This window comes from Polyodon spathula, chromosome 4 (genome assembly GCF_017654505.1).
Source record: "Polyodon spathula isolate WHYD16114869_AA chromosome 4, ASM1765450v1, whole genome shotgun sequence".
NCBI classification, from domain to species: Eukaryota; Metazoa; Chordata; class Actinopteri; order Acipenseriformes; family Polyodontidae; genus Polyodon; species Polyodon spathula.
This window is the reverse complement of record NC_054537.1, coordinates 66269802-66291525: the sequence shown is the minus strand read 5'-3', so window position 1 is coordinate 66291525 and position 21724 is coordinate 66269802. Positions and strand designations below refer to the sequence as shown.

Genomic DNA, 21724 nt, shown 5'->3' with positions numbered 1-21724 from the left:
GCTGTCTTGAAGCCTCAGATACTTCTGAGTTTTAAAATGTCAACTGGCTGTGATGACTGAAACAGAAAATGATATGTAAGTGAACCTAAACAGGAAGAGGGCATTAGTTAAGATAACTGGTAATTCATACTTGTACTCAGTTGCACATTAAGGAAGGTTTGATACATTCTTAGTTCAGCTCCTACTGCAACCAATCAAAATATATGATTGATGTTTTTATGTGTTCAGTACCCAAGAAGTACTGGGTTTATTTGTCAAAAAAGAAAATTATACTTCCATGTAGTGAGCTGCAAATATTACTTGACATGCATTTCATATTTCATAGGTAACAGTCAAGGTCCCTTGACATGAATCATAATGCCAGCCTTGCATTTCTTACAGTTTAAAATACCTTTGTACTAAAAGAGCATGACAAATGGCTAAGAATCTTTAGTGTCACCTTAAATCATTATCATCTTTGCTGGAAGTATTAACACTGTGACACATTTCTCATGCCTAACAAATGACAGACTCATCTCTGTATGAGTAACTTACTTTGACAATTCAAATTATAATTGATAACAATAGGACAGAATGAAACACCAGGCAAATCTGCCAAGAAGCCAGCAGGATTGAAAAATGTCTTCCGCTTCATGTTCATTCAGATCACCTGACAACCAGAATTCAGGGGACATGGCATTCAAAACTTGAACCCTATTTACAATAAAATGTTTATCGTGTCAAAGGAGATTTTAAGCACAACAATACTGCATGATTGGCAGTATGTATATGTAGAGGAAATTTCATTTGAAGTGCTTTGTAATAGTCCACTATGTCTGAAACCATTCCTTTTGTGTCAATTAATACAAGAAACAACCTTTTAAATTAACAGTACACAAACTATTGAATGGACAAAACCTCTTTTCTTGCTGTTCTAATAATCTGTCCTGCACAGCTTTTGTGACATGGGCTTTTGGTTTAGGTTGTGTAGAGAATTTAATCCATTCTCATTACTTCTTTTAATTAGTGTAATCAGTCCAGAGTACAGCCTTTCAATGAGAGCTGTCTATTACATCATTCACTGATGACTCGAAACACCTTCCAGCCACAGTGCTACTTGTCTTTTTATTTCAACCACATTACAGTCTTCCCTGGGGAAAGGGTCAATCTGAGTTTTCTTAATTACCTTTTAGAAAAAAAAAGCTATTTACATTTCTGAAATTTCTCTACATTTGTTAGCCTTCTAAGTAATCAAAGAGAACCCATGAGATCGCAATCCCTTTTAACTGTTTCAGAATTAAGTTCTCCAATTAAAATGATTAGGCTCCATTATATGTTATTATAGCTAATATGTAATGGTTCCCTTTATGTTTTGTGATCTGGATTGCTTAAAGATATAAGGAAATTGAAATGAATCCCAGCGACACCATCACAAGTAATATATAGGTGTGTGTGACAGGGTGAGTGGTCCCTCCTCTAATATTAAGGTTGAACAGGTTTGCGGTTGTGGTGCTTGAGTAACTGACCCCCAGTTGACAAATTAAAGCACTGCTTCAGCACACAAGCAGGACTGGGAAACTCTTTCTGGGTCAGGCTGTAGGAGCAGCTTGTGTTGTGAGCCGTTCGAGCACTGATTCAAATGTAAGTAGAGTTGCTGCTACAAAGTGTCATCTGTCAAAATAAGACAAGTGTTGCTGTTAGAAAGTTTGTATTTGTTTCTGTATTAAGGACAGCTTTGTCTCCCCTATATTTTCTGGAGGCCAACAATAAAACTCTCTCTCTGCTGTTTTGCATGTTTTCTGTTTGCCTGCTGACTGACTATGCAGCTTATTACAGCATCTTTACACTGCAACTGTAAATCCTACAACACGGGCAACACAATATAAAAGCAAATGAAGAGGACGGTTCTCGATTCCAAGGTCACCAAGTTAAAAGGTCTTATGCTTGGACAGTGCAACCTCTTTTATATATTATGGTGACATGACCTGTAGTAGCTGTACTGGGCCAGAATATCGCTGATAGTGTTTATATAATTAACTACAGTATATAAGGCTTTGTGAATAGAGGACTGTATTGCATACTGTTTATGAGATAAGAGCTGTTTAAAAAGTGGAAGCAGAGATGACCCTTGAAACACATACCAAATAGTGATTACTGTTCAATGGATGTGGTGTTTTAGCTTTGTTTTAAATTCCCACATCTACAGTGCTTGGATAAAAATAATTAATTACAGAAGAACCTATATACGTAAAGGTACGTCAAACATATGAAAATAATAAATTGGCAATGTATATTTTTTTACAAAACAGGCCTTTAAAGTCAAAACCTTGCGTGTTCGTCTGGGTTTGATTTAAACCACTTTTTTCAGCTTTGTGGCACTCAAGTGACTGCTCTCAGCAGTTCTCTTATTACAGCAGTGACCTCTTCCTTCACCACTTTAGTGTTCATACACAACAAACAGAATGTTCTGCAGGCCCTAACTCACTCAAACACCCCTAGCTGTGTTCAGCAGCTTTCATATTACTGTATTATCAAGTGACCTCTGTTTTCCATTAACATCACAGGAAGGAATTCATATATGGTAAAACATACTTCAGTGTCTCAGTTAATATTACTTTTACATGCGTCTATAATTTACTCCACTTAAGGCTGATTCTTACATTAATATTCATTAGAAATGATGTCTGGAAACCCTTTTCCAGAAATGAAGCTGTGATGAGTAAACGTAAGACAGAGTGAATTGTTTTATAGCCCAAACTCTGCAACAACAACAACAACAAAATAATATTCGGCAGCAGCAGCTTAAAAATAACTTGTGATTTATTATGCCATGTTGAAAAATCTCTAGGGAAGCTCTGTGGTATCTACATGTACTGTATACTAACAAGACCCAATCAAATTCTGCCAATCTTAATTAGCAGTATAATCTAACTCGAGTTAATATTGTACAGTGGAGGAGCATCTAGAACCAGCCTGATTCTATCATTTTTTTTCTTTCAATCTTCCCCTGAAGAAAACCTTAGCTCCTTACAGTTATCGAGCAAAAATAAACAACCGATGCTATCTCTGCAAGATGATTGTACACCTGTAAAATTGTTACTTAAAAAAATGCACACTAAAAAAATGTTAGTATTATATATAAAATTATATATATATATATATATATATATATATATATATATATATATATATATATATATATATATATATAATATATATATACACAGTGGCTTGCGAAAGTATTGACCCCCCTTGTCATTTTTCCTACTTTGTTGCCTTACAACCTGGAATTAAAATTGATTTTTATTTGGATTTCATGTAATGGACATACACAAAATAGTCCAAATTGGTGAAGTGAAATGAAAAAAATAACTTGTTTAAAAAAATTCTAAAAAATAAATAACAGAAAAGTGGTGCGTGCATATGTATTCACCCCCTTTGCTATTAAGCCTCTAAATAAGATCTGGTCCAACCAATTACCTCAGAAGTCACATAATTAGTTAAATAAAGTCCACCTGTGTGCAATCTAAGTGTCACATGATCTGTCACATGATCTCAGTATATATACACCTGTTCTGAAAGGCCCCAGAGTCTGCAACACCACTAAGCAAGGGGCACCACCAAGCAAGCGGCACCATGAAGACCAAGGAGCTCTCCAAACAGGTCAGGGACAAAGTTGTGGAGAAGTACAGATCAGGGTTGGGTTATAAAAAAATATCCGAAACTTTGAACATCCCACGGAGCACCATTAAAGCCATTATTAAAAAATGGAAAGAATATGGCACCACAACAAACCTGGCAAGAGAGGGCCGCCCACCAAAACTCACGGACCAGACAAGGAAGGCATTAATCAGAGAGGCAACAAAGAGACCAAAGATAACCCTGAAGGAGCTGCAAAGCTCCACAGCGGAGATTGGAGTATCTGTCCATAGGACCACTTTAAGCCATACACTCCACAGAGCTGGGCTTTACGGAAGAGTGGCCAGAAAAAAGCCATTGCTTAAAGAAAAAAATAAGCAAACACGTTTGGTGTTCGCCAAAAGGCATGTGGGAGACTCCCCAAACATATGGAAGAAGGTACTCTGGTCAGATGAGACTAAAATTGAGCTTTTTGGCCATCAAGGAAAACGTTATGTCTGGCACAAACCCAACACCTCTCATCACCCCGAGAACACCATCCCCACAGTGAAGCATGGTGGTGGCAGCATCATGCTGTGGGGATGTTTTTCATCGGCAGGGACTGGGAAACTGGTCAGAATTGAAGGAATGATGGATGGCGCTAAATACAGGGAAATTCTTGAGGGAAACCTGTTTCAGTCTTCCAGAGATTTGAGACTGGGACGGAGGTTCACCTTCCAGCAGGACAATGATCCTAAGCACACTGCTAAAGCAACAATCGAGTGGTTTAAGGGGAAACATTTAAATGTCTTGGAATGGCCTAGTCAAAGCCCAGACCTCAATCCAATTGAGAATCTGTGGTATGACTTAAAGATTGCTGTACACCAGCGGAACCCATCCAACTTGAAGGAGCTGGAGCAGTTTTGCCTTGAAGAATGGGCAAAAATCCCAGTGGCTAGATGTGCCAAACTTATAGATACATACCCCAAGAGACTTGCAGCTGTAATTGCTGCAAAAGGTGGCTCTACAAAGTATTGACTTTGGGGGGGTGTGGCAGATAAAGCTCTGCCCTTTAAATTGGCAGGCATGGGGTTAACTTCCCCTACCTGCCTGGGTTTATTGTGTTCAGGTGGCTGGGGTTGATTAGTTGATTAGGTTAATTAACGATCAATCAGCGCCCAGCCACCTGATATAAAAGGAGGCCTCTGCTTCTCATTTGGGGAGAGGGAGCTGAGGAAGCAGGTTGGTGTTTGTTTTGTGGTTTTTGAATTTTCTAAATCCAGTGAAGACATTGCCCAGCCTGGAAACTTTATTTTTGTGAGTTTTGTTTTTGCTTTATTTGTGTTTGAGTATCTGTTATTTTGCCCTTGTGCACTTTATTTTTGTTTATTTATAATAAAATAGTTATTTTTTTGAACTGCAGTCTGTCTCTGGGCCTCTATCCACTCGCCAGCCTGCCACAGGGGGTGAATACTTATGCACGCTCAAGTTTTCAGTTTTTTTGTCTTATTTCTTGTTTGTTTCATAATAAAAAATATTTTGCATCTTCAAAGTGGTAGGCATGTTGTGTAAATCAAATGATACAAACCCCCAAAAAATCAATTTTAATTCCAGGTTGTAAGGCAACAAAATAGGAAAAATGCCAAGGGGGGTCAATACTTTCGCAAGCCACTGTATATAGAAGATGTTATACCGGCACATAGACAAAGCTGCAGTACGCTATCTATCACCTCGGAGAGAAAAAAAAAATCAAGACACAGCCAGCTGGAGGACCAATAAAATGAGAGAGGAGGCGGGACGTTGGACAGACTGCATGAGGAGAGAGGGGTGCTGGAGAGCAGTGAAACAGAGCTGTGAGAAGAGACGGATAGATTTTGGATTCAGCTAGAATTAAAAATATGAAAAGCAAGTATTAGTTTTCCGACTAATAAATTAGTAACAGGGTTACCTATTTACATGCATGAGGCATCTACTCAGAGTATGACTATAGCTGAAACTAAATAGAGCACAGTTTCTATACTGCTTACTGCATTACTATTATATTCGATACACGTCAGCTGTATACACATAGTAAAGATCTCAGTTTTTACAAAGTATATGATGTGTGTGAGGATCGATCAGAGACTGACATTATGAAAGGCAGCCGCGATTGTAATGCTCACTGAACATAGCTGCTTGGAATCCTGTTTGGCGCAGAGTAACTGAAGGATACGCCATTAGCAGAGGGAGACGCCATTTCGCAGAGTGAGGCACGGATACACCGAGAGGTGTGAGTGCTGTGTTTATACTCATGGAAATATCTTTTACCGTTTAGTTAGCCTAGATAGTATTGTTACCATGTGTATAATAAGGCTTTCAGAGGGATGAATAAGCTGAAGGGGCATTTTCCAGCCACACCATACGCCAGCCACTATTCAGGCCTGCAACACTAACTCCTAGTTCATTACCTTCAGTGCACTGTTAGGGTTGTTCTTGTTTTGTTTTTCTTGTTTTACAAGTCTGGGCAGAAAACATTTGTTTCTGATGACATAAATAAGGAGGTTCATATATATATATATACACATTTGTAGTTCATGTATGTATTGGATTTCAGTTGCAACTAATACAATTATTTTGATGCACTCTCTGGAAGACCATTATTATTGCCTGTTGTTAATATTACTATTGCTATTCTGGGGGTGTATGTAAGATATATGTCTATGAAGGTATTCCATTTGCTGGTACTGGCTTGCACTTAATATTGTGTTCCCATTACCCAACATAAATCTGTATCTGACTGCCTTGTGTAGCCCAATAGAATTCTATGTGGTTAACTCATTATCTTTGTCCTGCATGGGTTATTCAACTGAGTGTATACAGTTACTATTTCTTAGCGATGGGCATACAGTATTGCAGCCCCATACCTAGGTGGAGGCATCGGCAATTACAGCTATCCTACTGTGGTACCTCTGAGTTTGGAGAACTGAATGAAGTTATCTTCAGGATTGTTCACAAGAACCCAGGAGCACCAGTCACTGGTGAGTAAAAGGGGATCTAGCTAACTATTTGCTGGCCTTTATCAACACTGATCCGGATAGGTGTTACATTGGAGGCATCACTCTGCCAAAGGCGGCTCCTTCACAGTTACTCTGCGCCAAACAGGATTCCAAGCAGCTATGTTCAGTGAGCATTACAGTCGCGGCTGCCTTTCATAATGTCAGTCTCTGATCGATCCTCACACACATCAATGTACTTTGTAAAAACTGAGATCTTTACTTAATATATACTGCTGACGTGTATCGAATGTAATAGTAATGCAGTAAGCAGTATAGAAACTGTGCTCTATTTAGTTTCAGCTATAGTTATACTCTGAGTAGATGCCTCATGCACGTACATAGATAACCCTGTCGCTAGTATTTATTAGTCGGGAAATTAATACTTGCTTTTCGTATTTAATTCTAACCGAATCCAAAATCTATCGGTCTCTTCTCACAGCTCTGTTTAACCTCTCTCCAGCACCCCTCTCTCCTCATGCAGTCTGTCCAACATCCAGCCCCCTCTCTCATTTTATTGGTCCTCCAGCTGGCTGTGTCTTTTTTCTCTGAGGTCACAGACAGCGTACTGCAGCTCTATCTATCTGCCGGTATATTTTGGGATTAATATGTGCATATATATATATATATATATATATATATATATATATATATATATATATATATATATATATATATTCAGGGTTACCTACTTTTCAGAAATTCAACAGCCTAACTTACCTGTATTCTTAATGTACTGATTTTTATGATGTGAAGGACTTAAGTATGCTCTTGTCAAAACAAGAAGGCTCTGCCCAGTTAGATGGTAGACATTGGCTGCAATCGTAACATTACATTGTTTTTTCCTGTCAGATGCCATGTGATATACAGTACTTCGTATATGAAATGAAACTCCCTCTTTTCAGTCACAATGCTTGAGAAACACACAAGCATGTCACACAGATTAATATTATGTGAACTGCAAGGTACAAGCCTTATTCTGACAAACAAACCTCAAATTGTGATCAATAATTTACCAACAGACACAAATTGATAAAGCATAATGAAAATCTGACAAATCCAGCTGAAATTAAAAACGAGATAAATAAACAGATGTATTTTTTTTTTTTTTTTTTTTGCTTAACCTGTTCTGTCAGTGCTGGTATTGATGGTATTGGTAGTGATGATGGTGACGGTAGTCTTTGCGCTGTCCTTGGTAGCAGCGGCTTTCTGCTTTTTTTTCGGGGCTTCATGTGCTTTGAGCTTCTTGGCATGTTTAGTGCCTTTGTAGTGGGCCGATGCCTGGCTCTACAAAGGAGAACAAAATGAACCATGCAATCAGGCTCATTTCAAAACTGGCACTCTCTGTATTGTTGCAAATACAGACCCCTTTCAATAACAGGCACCACATTCCCATGCTTCTCATGACCAAACATATTGAGTTATTAGAATAATGCTTACATACACTTGCTGGTTGTCAGTCAGGCTTGCCATAAGGTAGCTAATTTTTGTTTATGTTATAGTGAGATAATGTAACTCTGCCATATGGTTTGGATTAACAAAATGTCATACATTATACAAAGTTACCCAATTATGAGTGGTTTTCACATACTTGTAAGAATCAGTCACTACAAGTTCATTACACATACATCCTTAATAGCTTATCCTTGTATTATCCATGTCACACAGCAATAATTTGTTTTGCATCATTTAATTTAATCAAGCAGGGAATATTGGAGGCCTTTATTGAAAGAATACTGGATAATGGTGTGTTTCCTTAGAAACAAACACAAATAGCATATCCATGCAGTTTTTACGGTTAGTAAAAAACAACACATAACATTGCCAGACAAACTATAAGCAAAACATGATCTATTAAAGCAGACATATATGTTTTTTTTTTTTTTTTTTACCAAACACTGTTTGATCTGTAAATCATGCTAGAAACATATGAAACATTATAACAACCACAGTTCAATATTTTTGGATGCATATACTTAAGCATTGTTATTTTAGTTAACATAGATAAAGTTAATGGTCTCAGAATGCATACCTTCTAATGAATCCATAATGAGATCCAGTCAATGCTGATGAATTACTTAATGAATACTTGGTTTGTCATAATATAATGTTTATTGCAATTATGATATGTCTATAACTCATTCTCTTGACGTGAGAACATGGATCAAAACATGAACATGCCTTGCAGGAAGAGGCCCATCTCCAGCTCTCCATAAAACATGCGTTGATAGTATTTGACAAGTTAATGAGAGTCTGGTTAATTGCTGTAGTGTATTAAAACATGACTTAGATGGGCTTCTTAGACATATCACCAAAAAAAAAAGAAAAAAAAGAAATGAGAATGGTCTCTTAAAAAATTTGTAATATGTTATGCAGTTACACATGAACATTCAGTAAACACTGTACAATACTTTACAAATTTAAATCATCTAAAATAACCCACTATGATTTTTTTGGGACCTTTTCTTTCGTCAGCAACTGAGGACACTCTGCTGAGACTGGTGTCTACTTGGTGCTGCCAAATAAAATATACTATAACACATATTGTAATCCTCTGAAAAACTTCAAAATAGAGCCCATAAAATTGAAAAAAAAATGAATACTGTGTTTTATAAAACTAACAAAAGGTAGCCACTTTTTACAACAGAACAGTATTGATAGCAGTGTGCATAATCCTTTCTGGATGAAGGTCTTCATTTTATTATCTGATCAAGTAGCAACAAGGGATTACAATAGAGCTGGGAAGTAAACTTTTCTCCTGGTTAGGCTCACAGCAACTGCTGTAAAAGATTATTGTGTTGAAGAACACTGGTCATATTAAACTGATAACTTGCAGTGCTGTTGTGTGGAACTATATGTTATTCACAGGCATGTTATTTCATGATACACAGATGCTGCAGTTTAAAAGACATAGGGATACATTCTCAAAGCTATTTACTCCAAAGTGTCATTAGCAATTTGTTTTTCAGAAAGGAGAAACACACCCAATAAAGTTGCCAAACCAGATATAAACAACTGAGACCTTTAACTTAGGAACTTGCAAGCAGTCTTAAGTTGTTTCTTGTAGTTCAAAAATTGCACTAATGTCAATTTAGATTAAATAGCTTTGTGAATCCAGCCCATATTATCATAGAACAGTTGTTCAGTTTTTCTCATTTATAGTCATAATTTTGTATGGAGCAGGAGACTTACTAATTTTTAGTATAATGTTCACAATTTTAATATGTATTTTTCATACACACTTTTCTCCCTTATATTGAGTGGTACCAAAAAGTAGAGGGAAGATGTTGAGAAATCATATGAAAATGTTACAGTTCTAGACTTTAACAAAATTAAATAGACGTGAAAACAGATGGCTTGAACTACCCAGCATAACTGTCTACAGTACATTGATGGTCTTTTTCAAGAGCTGGTCTTAATCACAATGTAAAATTGCTGTAATGAGTAACTAAAAAATTAGTTACAACTGCTAGCCCACAGTGATGATTAATGTCATTTTGTTAAATAACCTTTTACCATTAGAAAAAAAATGTTTGCAATTTTGTCAAGAACATAAAAAGTATCCTACTGTAGTAATTGCAGCTATTTAAAGTTGCAGGAGACATTTGACACCACCTTTAAAGACTATTTTAAAAAGCTCTCAGAGAGCTACTGTAGGTGATGCAGTGGGTTCATACATTTACCTTTCATCTCTGTGTAGTGATGGCTTTCTGCATGAGATATTAAATATGTTATTAATTATAAGTTTTACATTATGTGTATGCGTCTTTTATAGTTAAATTGGGTGTGAATGTGTTTCTATAGTCGTTTTAATGTGCTTAGTAATTCAGTTGCTTTAATATGCTTCTTTATTAAGGTTCTATACAGTATTGTGTAAGTTTCGAGTTCTTTCATTTTCTGAGCTAAATGCCAAGAGGTAGGAAATTAGCAGAGATAGTGCGAGATGGATGAGGGGAACTTAAAGACAAGATGGACGCGCCTTGCTAGGTACAACGTCGTATGCAACCCCCCCCCCCCCCCCCCCCCCCCCCCCCTTTTCCCCCGCAGAAGGAATGTGCAATGATATAATGATAGAGTGGAAACCCCTATCATTGGACAAAAGTAAGACAAGTGGGAGTAGTTGAGTCAACAATTGTTTACAAAGGTATAACTACCCAACATTGTAAAGTTTTGTCAGTTTTTTCATCTCTTTCGAATTGACTCCATGGATATCCGTGCTTTCTGATACAAACATATGCACTGAGCTGTACTGAGGTCTTGTCCAAAGTCAGTTTAAATCTCGTGCTTATATGATTGCATTGGAGGTATACCTTTCTTGTATATAGTGTTTTTGAATCAAAATACATTTGTCAACTTATTTTTTTCACTAGATCTGGATATTCCAGTCCATGAAATTAGTTTGGTGGCATTACATGGAGAGTAGCCCACATCACAAAATATCAAGCAAAATTGCCATGTGTGATACTGTATGTCAATTACATATCAAAGTGAATTGACAATTGACAATTTCAATATATCCTACCTGCTTGATGCCTGGGCAGAAGACAATGGCCAGGTTTCCACGTAGTTTAGAAACTCTAAATTTTCTCTCCAGTGTCATGACTAATGTGACGCAGCATACACATACCACACACATTCCTCACTCTGCAGTCTAAAACACTGACTTTAAAGAGTGGGTAAATCACGTAACCTCACACAAATTTCTACGATAACCAAAGGTTGTATCAAGCAATATTTTATTATCTGAGATCAGCTGGAAGTATTCCTGGCAAGCTTTGGTCAAATAGGAATAAATAAGCATACAGTATAAGGGATTTAGGGACCTCTTGATTCAGTATTTTTTTACACCATCAACATTTCAAATTACTGCCATTTGACTCATAAAACGATAGTGGCTTATAGTTAAGTTGTTTCATAAGCAATTTTATAAAAAAATATACAGACACTACAACACATTTAAAAAGTGTTGCCCTTTGCAATACATAATTACATAACATCACCCTTTGCAAAGCAAAGAAAAATATTAATTTCATCCTTTACACGTTATCTTCATGTTTGACCATTGGTTAGCTTGACTTTTCTGTCCTTAGCAATGAGGTGAAATTCACTGTACACTAGCCTTAAAATCTACCAAGTACAAAACGAGTTTGTACACTCAGAATGTACTGAATTAGCATAACTGGGAATTGGTTCCAGTGGTCTCCTGCATTATTGCTGTGGGCTAAGGACTGCACTAGGTTTGAGCAACCACAGGAGTTCAAGTAAAATCTCTCAAATTTAATTCATTGAGCAAGATTTGTTTTAGAAGAACGAAAACATGAAGAAAAAAGTTGGTTCCACCAATTTCTTCAAAATCGCAAATAAAGGGCTTTCAGCTGCAACATACCAGTCCAGGGGTCCAGTTTCTTCTGTATATCAAAGGAAGTCTGGGCCCAATATGCACGGCTCCAGGACAGCTGCTACCCACACAGGGTGGTGTACTGTCCGTCCTGCAACTTCGATAGCCAGCTTACCCTTCCCCTGCATTGGTGCCATCTCTCTAGTGACGGTGTGCAAGCTGACTGTGGTGGGCTCCAGTCTGACTCCGACTGGCAGCACGTGCAGTCGAACCAGCGTCACTGTGGACCCGGTGTCCACCAGAGCAGTGCAAGGTACCCCCTCGATGTGGATGGGCATGTGGTAGTAGTCCCCCCTAGTGATCCTGCCCACTGACATAGCAGGCCCTGGTGGGCGGCTGTCAGTTACATCTGGGAAGACAGAAGCCCCACTCTCCAAGCTGTACGATTGGGCCCTGGTTGCTGGCTGAGAAGGAAGGTTGTTGATGGTGGCAGAGTCGGATCGAGGGGCCGGCGTTGTCCCAATTACATCGACCCCGAGGCGTTTCCCTGTGGTGGCGCTGGCTGATGAGTGGTAACAATCTGGCATTGGGAGCATTGGTGCTGGAGGTGACCTGCTTTACCGCAGTTCCAACACAACCGCATGAGGGACTCAGGAGCATAGAGTGGTGACGAGAGGGCAGTTTTGATAAGGGCAATGACCTCAGTTGGCCAAGCAGGCTCTTCATAGGCCTGAGCTTGGTGGGCCTCTGGCCATCAGTGGGTAGGCTTCGTTTTCCCTTCTGGAGCCTCTGCAAGGGTCTGACTACCGATGCTTTCCCCAGGCACCTCCTCCACATGTTTGGCTTTTGACAGGGCAAGCTTCAGGGAGATTGGCGCAGAGCAGTAGGAGTCAGGCCTTAGATGAAGGCCTCCATGACCAGGTCCTCTTGGTCCGCTGGCAGGAAGTCGGGGTACCCACTCCGTGCCAGGTACCTCACATCAGCTGCCAGCATGGCCAGTTTGGCTTGCGGTAGCGGGTGGTCAAGCTTTGGCGCAAGCTGACAGCAGGCTCCACTCCCGAACGAGCATTCTAGCACAATACCTAAATCATCACAGTACCTAAATCGGCCTCCTATGGGAATTGGCCGTCACAGCGGCCTGCTTTGACGGTGCACCATCCCGGCCTGGACATCCTCCCTGTCACACACTCTTTACCCCTCTGTCCGTGAGTGGCGCAGTGCCCATTTCGAGGCTTATCTGCACACCTTTCCCCTAAGTATGCATCCAGTTCCATTAACATTGTGTCGTAATCAGTGACTTGTAATACAGTGGTTTGTAGTTTACACAGATCATCTTCTTCCAAGCAAGCTATCAGATGAACTGTTTTCTCTTTATCTGTCCAATTCTCTATGTTTGGTATTGTTTCAAACTGCATTTTAAACAATTGCCAGATGGCCTTACCATTGTCCTGGACAGGTGTGCAGGCCGTTTTGTTATTGTCCCGCCAGTCATCTTGGAGTGATGTCGCCTCCTCCTGTTCACACTCTGGAGCTCTTGCTGGCATGATCACCTCCGCGTGGCATCTGCAATTTTGCCCTCACGACTCTTTTCTACCTCTCACTTCTCCTTGCCATCTTGGATCCAGCCACAGCCCCCTTACGCTCCTCCTGTTCTGTTCGCTCTCTCTGCTTCCCCTTCCACGGCATGGATTCCGTGATCACATTTCTGAAACACCAATGTAATGACCTGTGCCTTTGGAGGATAAAGCAGCAGACGGAGACGTTGCCAGGTGCGATGAATAACCAATTTACTGGTTGAATCAACACGGTTCCTGTTTGGGCCAAGACCACGACACAAAAATAATAAAATAACATATTTTCTTCACTTACTGACTACCACCTTTCCCTTCTCAGGCACTGGAACAACTTTATATAAAATAATTCAGAACCACCTTTCATTAATTAGAAATACATTTTTAAAAAAATGAATGAACCAATAGAACAGCACTTCACCAGTCAAGGATATGACATAAATGACGTAAAGTTTTAAAATTTTAATTAGACAATGCATATTCTTAGAATAAAAGAAAGTAAATGTATAAATAGACTGAACACGATTATGCTAGCGGGACTCAACAAAAAAGAATAAACTAATTAATTCCAATACATATAAAGAAATAAACAAAACCTGTGCATGCTGTGCGTTGGGAGGCCAAATCAAGGCTGATCCTCAGCGCCAGCATTGCCGATAATATTATATGAGTATTATAATTGAAATAATAATATAAGTTTATATAAAATAATGTTAATTAGAATTAATACAGATTTAAAGATATAAGTAAAAATGATGTCACAATATATAGAACACCATTACATCATGTAAAAATAAATCATGGATTTGAATATAAACAATAACAAGTAGTTGTCATGCCGTCAAACACCTATAAATACCTCCAATGTTTTGATTCAAACACATGCTCAGAAGTGCTGAAACTATGGTTCTGTATGAAAAAATGGAACCATTATATATGTATGTGTATAATATGTTTATAATATATCTATATATATATATATATATATATATATATATATATATATATATATATATATATATATATATATATATATATATAACCACATTCTACTGGTGAGAGCTTTGAACTGTCCCTACAGAATTTGGATTCACCTACAATAAGAGAACACTTCGATTAAGAGAACATCTCAGTGAAACAGATTTTTCCCATTGTAAATGCTTTGCTTAAAGAAACAGGAACATCGCTTAAAAGAACACCTTTTTGGCACCAATAGTATCAAGTGATACATTACTGGATTGGATCAATATTATGTGGTTCACCCCAGTGAATTAGGATCTAATCCCATTTTTTGTTCTCGTTAGTACAACCCCTGGAGCAGCCAGTAGTCCTGTTTATTATTTAGTGGACTGTTTGGTACTGTACATACTCAAAGATGAAACGAAGAAAACAATCTAAAATGCATTTATTTAAGAAGCAGCAAACTGCAGGTAAGAATGCTTAGTTATTGTATTTCTTATATTAATATTGTTTTTCTTTTGATAGTCCTATTATGTGATGTTTAGCTGCGATACATTTTGATAAATCAATTCTCCTGCGCATTGGCAACACCTTTCCCCCTTCCCTGATACAACAATTAATAATATTTGTTAGTTTTTTGTACTTTTAATGTATTGTATTTTTGTGTGATGGCTCCAATGATATGGGATAGAAGAAAGTAATTCAATCCTTAAATTCTGGGGAGGTAAAGTTGTGTCAACATTAAACATTTTCTTTCCCAAATAACATCATGAATCGGGAAAAAAAAAAAAAAGAAAAAATATGCACTAATTGGACCAGTTTACAATGAGATATCTTTTTTGTTCTTAAAATAAATTATACAAAATGTGCAATGCAAGTATTTTTAAAGCATGGCACATAACAAACTCAAAAATGTCGTTCCACTAAGTCTCATTTTATAGTAATAAAGTGTATAACATTACGGTCGTTGTTTTCACTGAAACTTTTGTGTTTATATTGGATAAAGGCTTTAACGCTAACAGAATTGCTCTGCTGTCAGCTTTCGGCATCCCAGTTAAGTAAGCATTTCACTGTTACATACTACTGCGACTTTAAACAAATAGCAGTACAGCATCATTTTTTTTATCGTTTTACTTTAGCCGCTAGGGACATAAAACTACTCTCAGATCATTGAAAAAAAAATTGCCATGCATGGGCTTTATAAAAAGAGAAGGGTAAGAACGCAGTTTAACTCTTTATTTTAGCGCGTCCATTGGAATGCATCTCACCAAATTCGATATATACTTACAGCCTTAAGTCAAGTTTAATACTTTTCACCTGCTTTCCACAAAGAATGACACTTTCAGCCCGATTTTCAAAAGGGGCAGAGGGAAAACCATATGAGCATTCTAAAACATATGTAACAACATTTTTATTATGATTTTTCACAAACATACTTACACATTCTGTAAAGAATGTGAATATTAATATTGCATGAGATAACACATTGTGACATTGAAATAAATTAAGGATTATTTTTCTTCAATAGGCATGCTGTATTATTATTGTTATTATTATTATTATTATTATTATTATTATTATTATTATTATTATTTATTATTATTATTATTGTTTAGTCATTTTAGCAGACACTTTTATACAAAGCGACTTACAAAGACTAGAGGGTGCATCACAACTTTAGGTCCCAGAATCTTTTTTGGACTTGAATCTTATTTGACCTTTTTATGGAAGAGGTTGCGTTTATTTTTTGGGGGGGTTATATCTTTCCGCATTTTAAATTTAGCAGTGGCTCTGGACCTTTTGCTGAAAATAACAGTTTTATGTGCTAAAATATCATTGAGCAGAAGCTCAACTTGGGTGTTTAAGAATGTATTTTTCCTTTCTTTTTTACAATTGTTAAGACTACATGTGCGCTGCCTCATTGTTTTCCAGTTAAATGAAATCCAGACTATTGAAATGTGACTAATTGGCTTGTTAATGAACCTGAAAATCAATTGTCGTTTCAGTTAAATCAGTCTTAAGCAGGAGTCGCAAAGGGCATTGTGAGTGGGAGAAATTAACCTGCCTCTGTTGAAAATCGAGATGTATAATTGGTGGCAAAAAAACTTGCAGTGCAAATGCATCGCAACCTCTATTTTCTCTCTAAAAATAAGACTTCTGAAAATCAGACTGTTTGTATGAAATATGAACCATAAATTGGTAAATACGCACCACATTCCTGTGAATGTCGAAAGTAGAAATATGTTTACACGGATAATCACAAATAAACTCAAATAAAAGGGGGTAGTGTCTCGTAACATATACAGGATATGCACATTGGCTCGTTTCATATTCTGATTTCCACGTGTGCATCTCATCGCTTCAAAATGGCATGTAAACAAACGGCAAAATGTGCTGCTATTTCTCTTGCTACAAAAAGTTGCAATTTGTTCGAGCTCTTGAAGAAAACGTGAATCAGACATAAGTCGCCGAGCAATTCGGTGTTTCCCATTCTGGTGAGCTGCTTTACCATTCTGTTAAATAATTTTGTGCATATCTTAAATATTTATTCAGAATGAATCTAGACCTGCTGCTGCATTTTTTAACTTGTGTAGGGATGCTGTGTTAATTTAGTTTGACAGTTAGTTTATTAACGTTAGTTTGTCTGTTACTTTATTATTACTTTATTTTCATACATTTTTTGCATATTGCTTTTCTCTTATTCTCTTAATGTCAAAGTTGATGCACATGCATCATGACAAGTAATACATATTTATTTAGTAATTGATTCCTATGTTGTAGTCAACTCAGTCTTAGAGAACACTTCGGCTAAGAGAACACTGCTTGCTTGGGTGTTCTTTTAGCCAGAGACTGCTGTACTATTATTATTATTATTATTATTATTATTATTATTATTATTATTATTATTATAATACAAATATTATGCAGTAGGAAATGTGATTTACTACCAGTATTTAAAAAATGTACTGTACTAAACATTTTGACTGGTTAATTTTTATATCATTAACCTAAAGTGCTGAATTTTTATATAAAGCTATGGTTCTGTAGGAAATCCTTACAACATATGTAATGTATAACATATATTATCCAAAATTACTATATATAATATATATATTATATATATAATATATATATATATATTATATATATATATATATATAATGTTTAACAAACAGCACACAGATAGCACACTACGCTCTCTTACGGAGTATACATTTTTTGTGTAGTGATATTTCTGTGTTTTTGTTATGTTTCCTGTGCTTTTTTAATTACATTTTTTTGGTGGCCAAATGCACTTGTGGTGCTTCAACACAACCTAAAAACGTACTGGAAACCAAATTTAAGAAAGCTACAGGATATCAGTAGTTGCACAAGTCCAAATTGAAACTCAGACAGAAACATTTAAATATATCTTCCTGTATTTATTTTGACATTAATTAGGTTATTTGCATTTGGAAAGAGCAATTCTCTGGCTAAAAGCAAACTACATGGAAGCCCAGACTACCCAAAAGATACTACCAAAATAACATGAGAAAATAGATGGGACTGTCCTTTTCCAGGGAAACCCAAGCAGTATTAACGTCTGCCATGCTTTCTTGCCAATAAAATTTATAAAGTCAAAAAATAAATAAAAAATACTCAAGATTTTTGGTCGTAACAGCTTTGCATCTAGCTCCATGAATTTGAGAATCCCATCAGTAATGAATAGCATCACAAGAAGTGCCAGATCTCATGCTTTAATAAAGTATACACATGCATTCAACTAGATTGTATTACCGAACATTTATTAGAAACTAAATGGAAATTAGATTTATTGTGTTATTCCTCATTGGGAAGAAAATGTTCTCGCTGGTCTCCAGACACATCATTTGTGCACTGATAGGCTTGATGAACACAGTGGAACCTTTTGCTCAACTGTAAAGAATAGTGATTGATGACGGAGATGAATGCTGATTATCATGACAAGATCTCTGATGCGGAGAAAATTAGCTGTGCTTAAAATGAATAGCACACAGAATAAATTGCTTTTTTAAAGTTTTCCTTGGATTACTAAGGTATTTTTTCCAGTACTGATAATAAAGTAGCAAAGCACTTTTATCTGACCATCATTGTAATCCAAATGGATGACCAATGACACCAAAATGTTAAAAGTGAAAGCACAGACCAGAACACCCAAAACAGGGTGCAACATCTTTTTTCATTTCAGTTGCCACTTTTCACCTCATGAACCTTTGAGGTCTTGAATACTAGTGTATTTTATGTAGCTATTCAACTTATACTATTAAAATCACCAAAAAACATTTGTGTTGTACTTCTTGCCCAGTATGGCTTATCCTTCTCTACAATTAAATGAAATACTAGCATCTATGAATTGCAGCAGAGCTTTATATTCTTGTAATTGTATGAAATTTATTGGATGGCACTGCCCATTGAAAGCGTTCTAGAGAACTATAGAAAAAAACAAAGATGTTCAGTAACTAACACTTTGGTCATAGACTGAAGTTTGCAGACCAATAAAAAGTTTGTTCAATGTTTGTTGATCATCTGACCACAAGCAAGGTCCAGTAAGATGGTGCCATCATGGGTCACTCTCTGTGAAGGTGGAGCTGCAAAATTCCAAACTGTACCCTTTGTGGATTTAGATTTAAAGTGAAATTAATAGTGTTTAAAATAAGGCATTCAGTTGCAGTGCGTACAGATAGTATCCCTGCCAAATACACGTGCAGACCATGTCTGGGACTTAATTGATTAATTAACAATCAATTAAGTCCAGCCACAGGTGTATAAAAAAAGCTGTCTCTCCACTTGTGGGTGGATGATCCCAGGGCAAGGACCAAACCAAACCAAAAGGAAGGACTACAACTCTCCTTTATATTTTTCCAGACTAAAAGCTGGTAACTACCTCCAAAGCGCAGAGACAATTACCTGCCAGTCCAGCATCGTCACCTGTGCCTGTTAATAAGTATACCACTTGTTTATAGCCTTGGTCTACCTGGGCTCTATTCTATATAGTTGTGAGATATTCAACAACGCGGTACACTTTATTTCGCGCACTTTTTTTTTTTTGTAAATAAACACGCACAAGAGTCCTTAAACTTCTCCATTTCACCTCTGCTTGCTATTTTTACAGCCGTTAAAGGCTACACCACAACGTTGCCTGTTCACAGTACTGTATACTGATTGTATTTGCCACAGGAGGAGCCCTGCCTCATAAGGCGAATAAAAAACATATACCACGCAAGATCATTCAATATTCTGTTTATACCACAAGTATATTTTTTAAATAAGTAGCAATCAAATTTGTACAATTTTTATATTAAATCAATTAATCCGGGGATTATTTTACCAGCAGATCTTTACTTTCATTTTCAACAGACTTTGCTTTGATGCAGATTTATTTCGAACCCTGTTCATGTACACCACTGGACTGGAATGTAAGCAAAGACAAATTCGAAACTAGTCTCGCTAAGCATGTGGAATGCTTAAGTGGAATAACACAAATGTATCCTATGCTAGATATACTCACGCTCATTGTATAAATATAAATCATTAATACAGAAGATCCACCTCAAAGATATCAGCAGGGACTAGAAAGTGTGCTATTACAGTATGTTGCTTCTCAAAGCTAATAATAATTTTGTAACATGATTTGCTTAAACTGTATAAGTAGCTTCAGTGTTTTAAATAAAGATATTTATAGTCGCATATTCCCAAAACCATTTCACTCACCTCTGAATTAAATCTTAACTGACAGATGTTGCATGGAATGATGTGTTTTCTTTTTAGAGGAAGAGGGACTCCAAATGTGTGATTTAGTACTGCCTTCTGAACTGGGTCCATCTGTAGAAAACCAAAATGAGAAAAACAATTAACTTTGTTTTGACTGACATTTCCAAAGGCTCCAACAACCAATCAGGGATGGTTTATATACTTTCAAAAGATAGACAAAAATCTAGATGAGTCAGTTGAATTTTTATTGTTTTTTGTTGGGAGATTCAGCGAACACAAGTAACAGCTTGCCAGAAATCATACTAAATCATCCAAAATGTTTATAAACCCAAAAATAAATTAACAAAGTATTAACTGTAGTGGAATATTCATAGCATAAACTTCCGGGATGACGCTCCAATTCAAGTTTTGTATTGTTTTGGGGAACTTGGTCACTACACTATTGCTTGATAAAGTGCGCAACAGTGCTTCAGAACTGTAGCTTTCTGTCTCTGGGTCTAATTCCTGCCAGTAGTCAGCCTGGGCCATGACGCTATCCTGTCAAGTAAGATGCCAGAAACTAAGTAAAGTAGACAAATGTTTTGGCTAGTTGTTTCATCAAGTTAATATAAATATGATTTACTGTGTATCAATATATACAATGAGACACTTTTTTTGCCTTTATTTTACCAGTTCAAACTGCATGACATGCAATTACCCTTTACATTAGTATGCACATCTACATATACAGTAAAAATAATCACAGAAGAGTAATAGGAATGTTTTGCTGTGCTGCTGCTTCTGACCATGACAACAGCATGAAACCATCAAAAACGATTTTATATAAAATAGATTAATATAAAAGATCAAAAAGCATCAAAAGGAAGACAGTGATGACTAACACAGCTAATCCGTTCACACAGTAAATAGCGTGACATTAGTTTTAAATTAACTGCACATCACATTGCAATTTATACTTTCCACTGTATTTGTAAATCGGATTAAATAATTTTTCTTAATGTGCAATAGTGTTATTTGTAAAGGTAAGTCAGCAAGGTAAGTTTTTTTATTTTTTATTATGCTTTGTAACCTGTTTTTACCAGTGTAGGAAAGTACACTGCCATTAATATACGCAAGGTAGAGCATATCTATTAAACAGATGTCTTGAGTAATGAGTGGGAATGAGGAACAACAAAATACATATATAGGCCTTCAATCTTCAAAGAAGCATACAAACACACACACACACACACATATATATATATATATATATATATATATATATATATATATATATATATATATATATATATATATATGTGTGTGTGTGTGTGTGTGTGCTTTCCCAAGGTATTCCAGCAACTCATTAATTCTGGGCATTGGGTAAGAATCAAAACAGGAAACAGCTTTCAGCTTGTGGAAGTCAATGCAGATTCTCATGATGCCGTAATTCTTTGGAACCACCACCACAGAGTTTTTTCCTGTGTTCTGTATTGTGGAGGGGAGTTCTGTAAGAT

General features: G+C 36.8%; 1 protein-coding gene across 2 annotated transcripts in view; it reads right to left on the bottom strand.

The window, feature by feature from the left end:
- The window catches only part of LOC121314768 (zinc finger protein 385D-like), a 75034-nt gene that overhangs the window by 8549 nt on the left and 44761 nt on the right, over window positions 1-21724 (bottom strand). For both annotated transcript variants that reach the window (XM_041248417.1, XM_041248418.1), the window contains 2 exons: window positions 20229-20339; window positions 7754-7916 (listed from right to left, as the gene is read on the bottom strand). In XM_041248417.1, the coding sequence (XP_041104351.1) occupies window positions 7754-7916; window positions 20229-20339 (274 nt within the window). The remainder of the gene's footprint in view (window positions 1-7753; window positions 7917-20228; window positions 20340-21724) is intronic.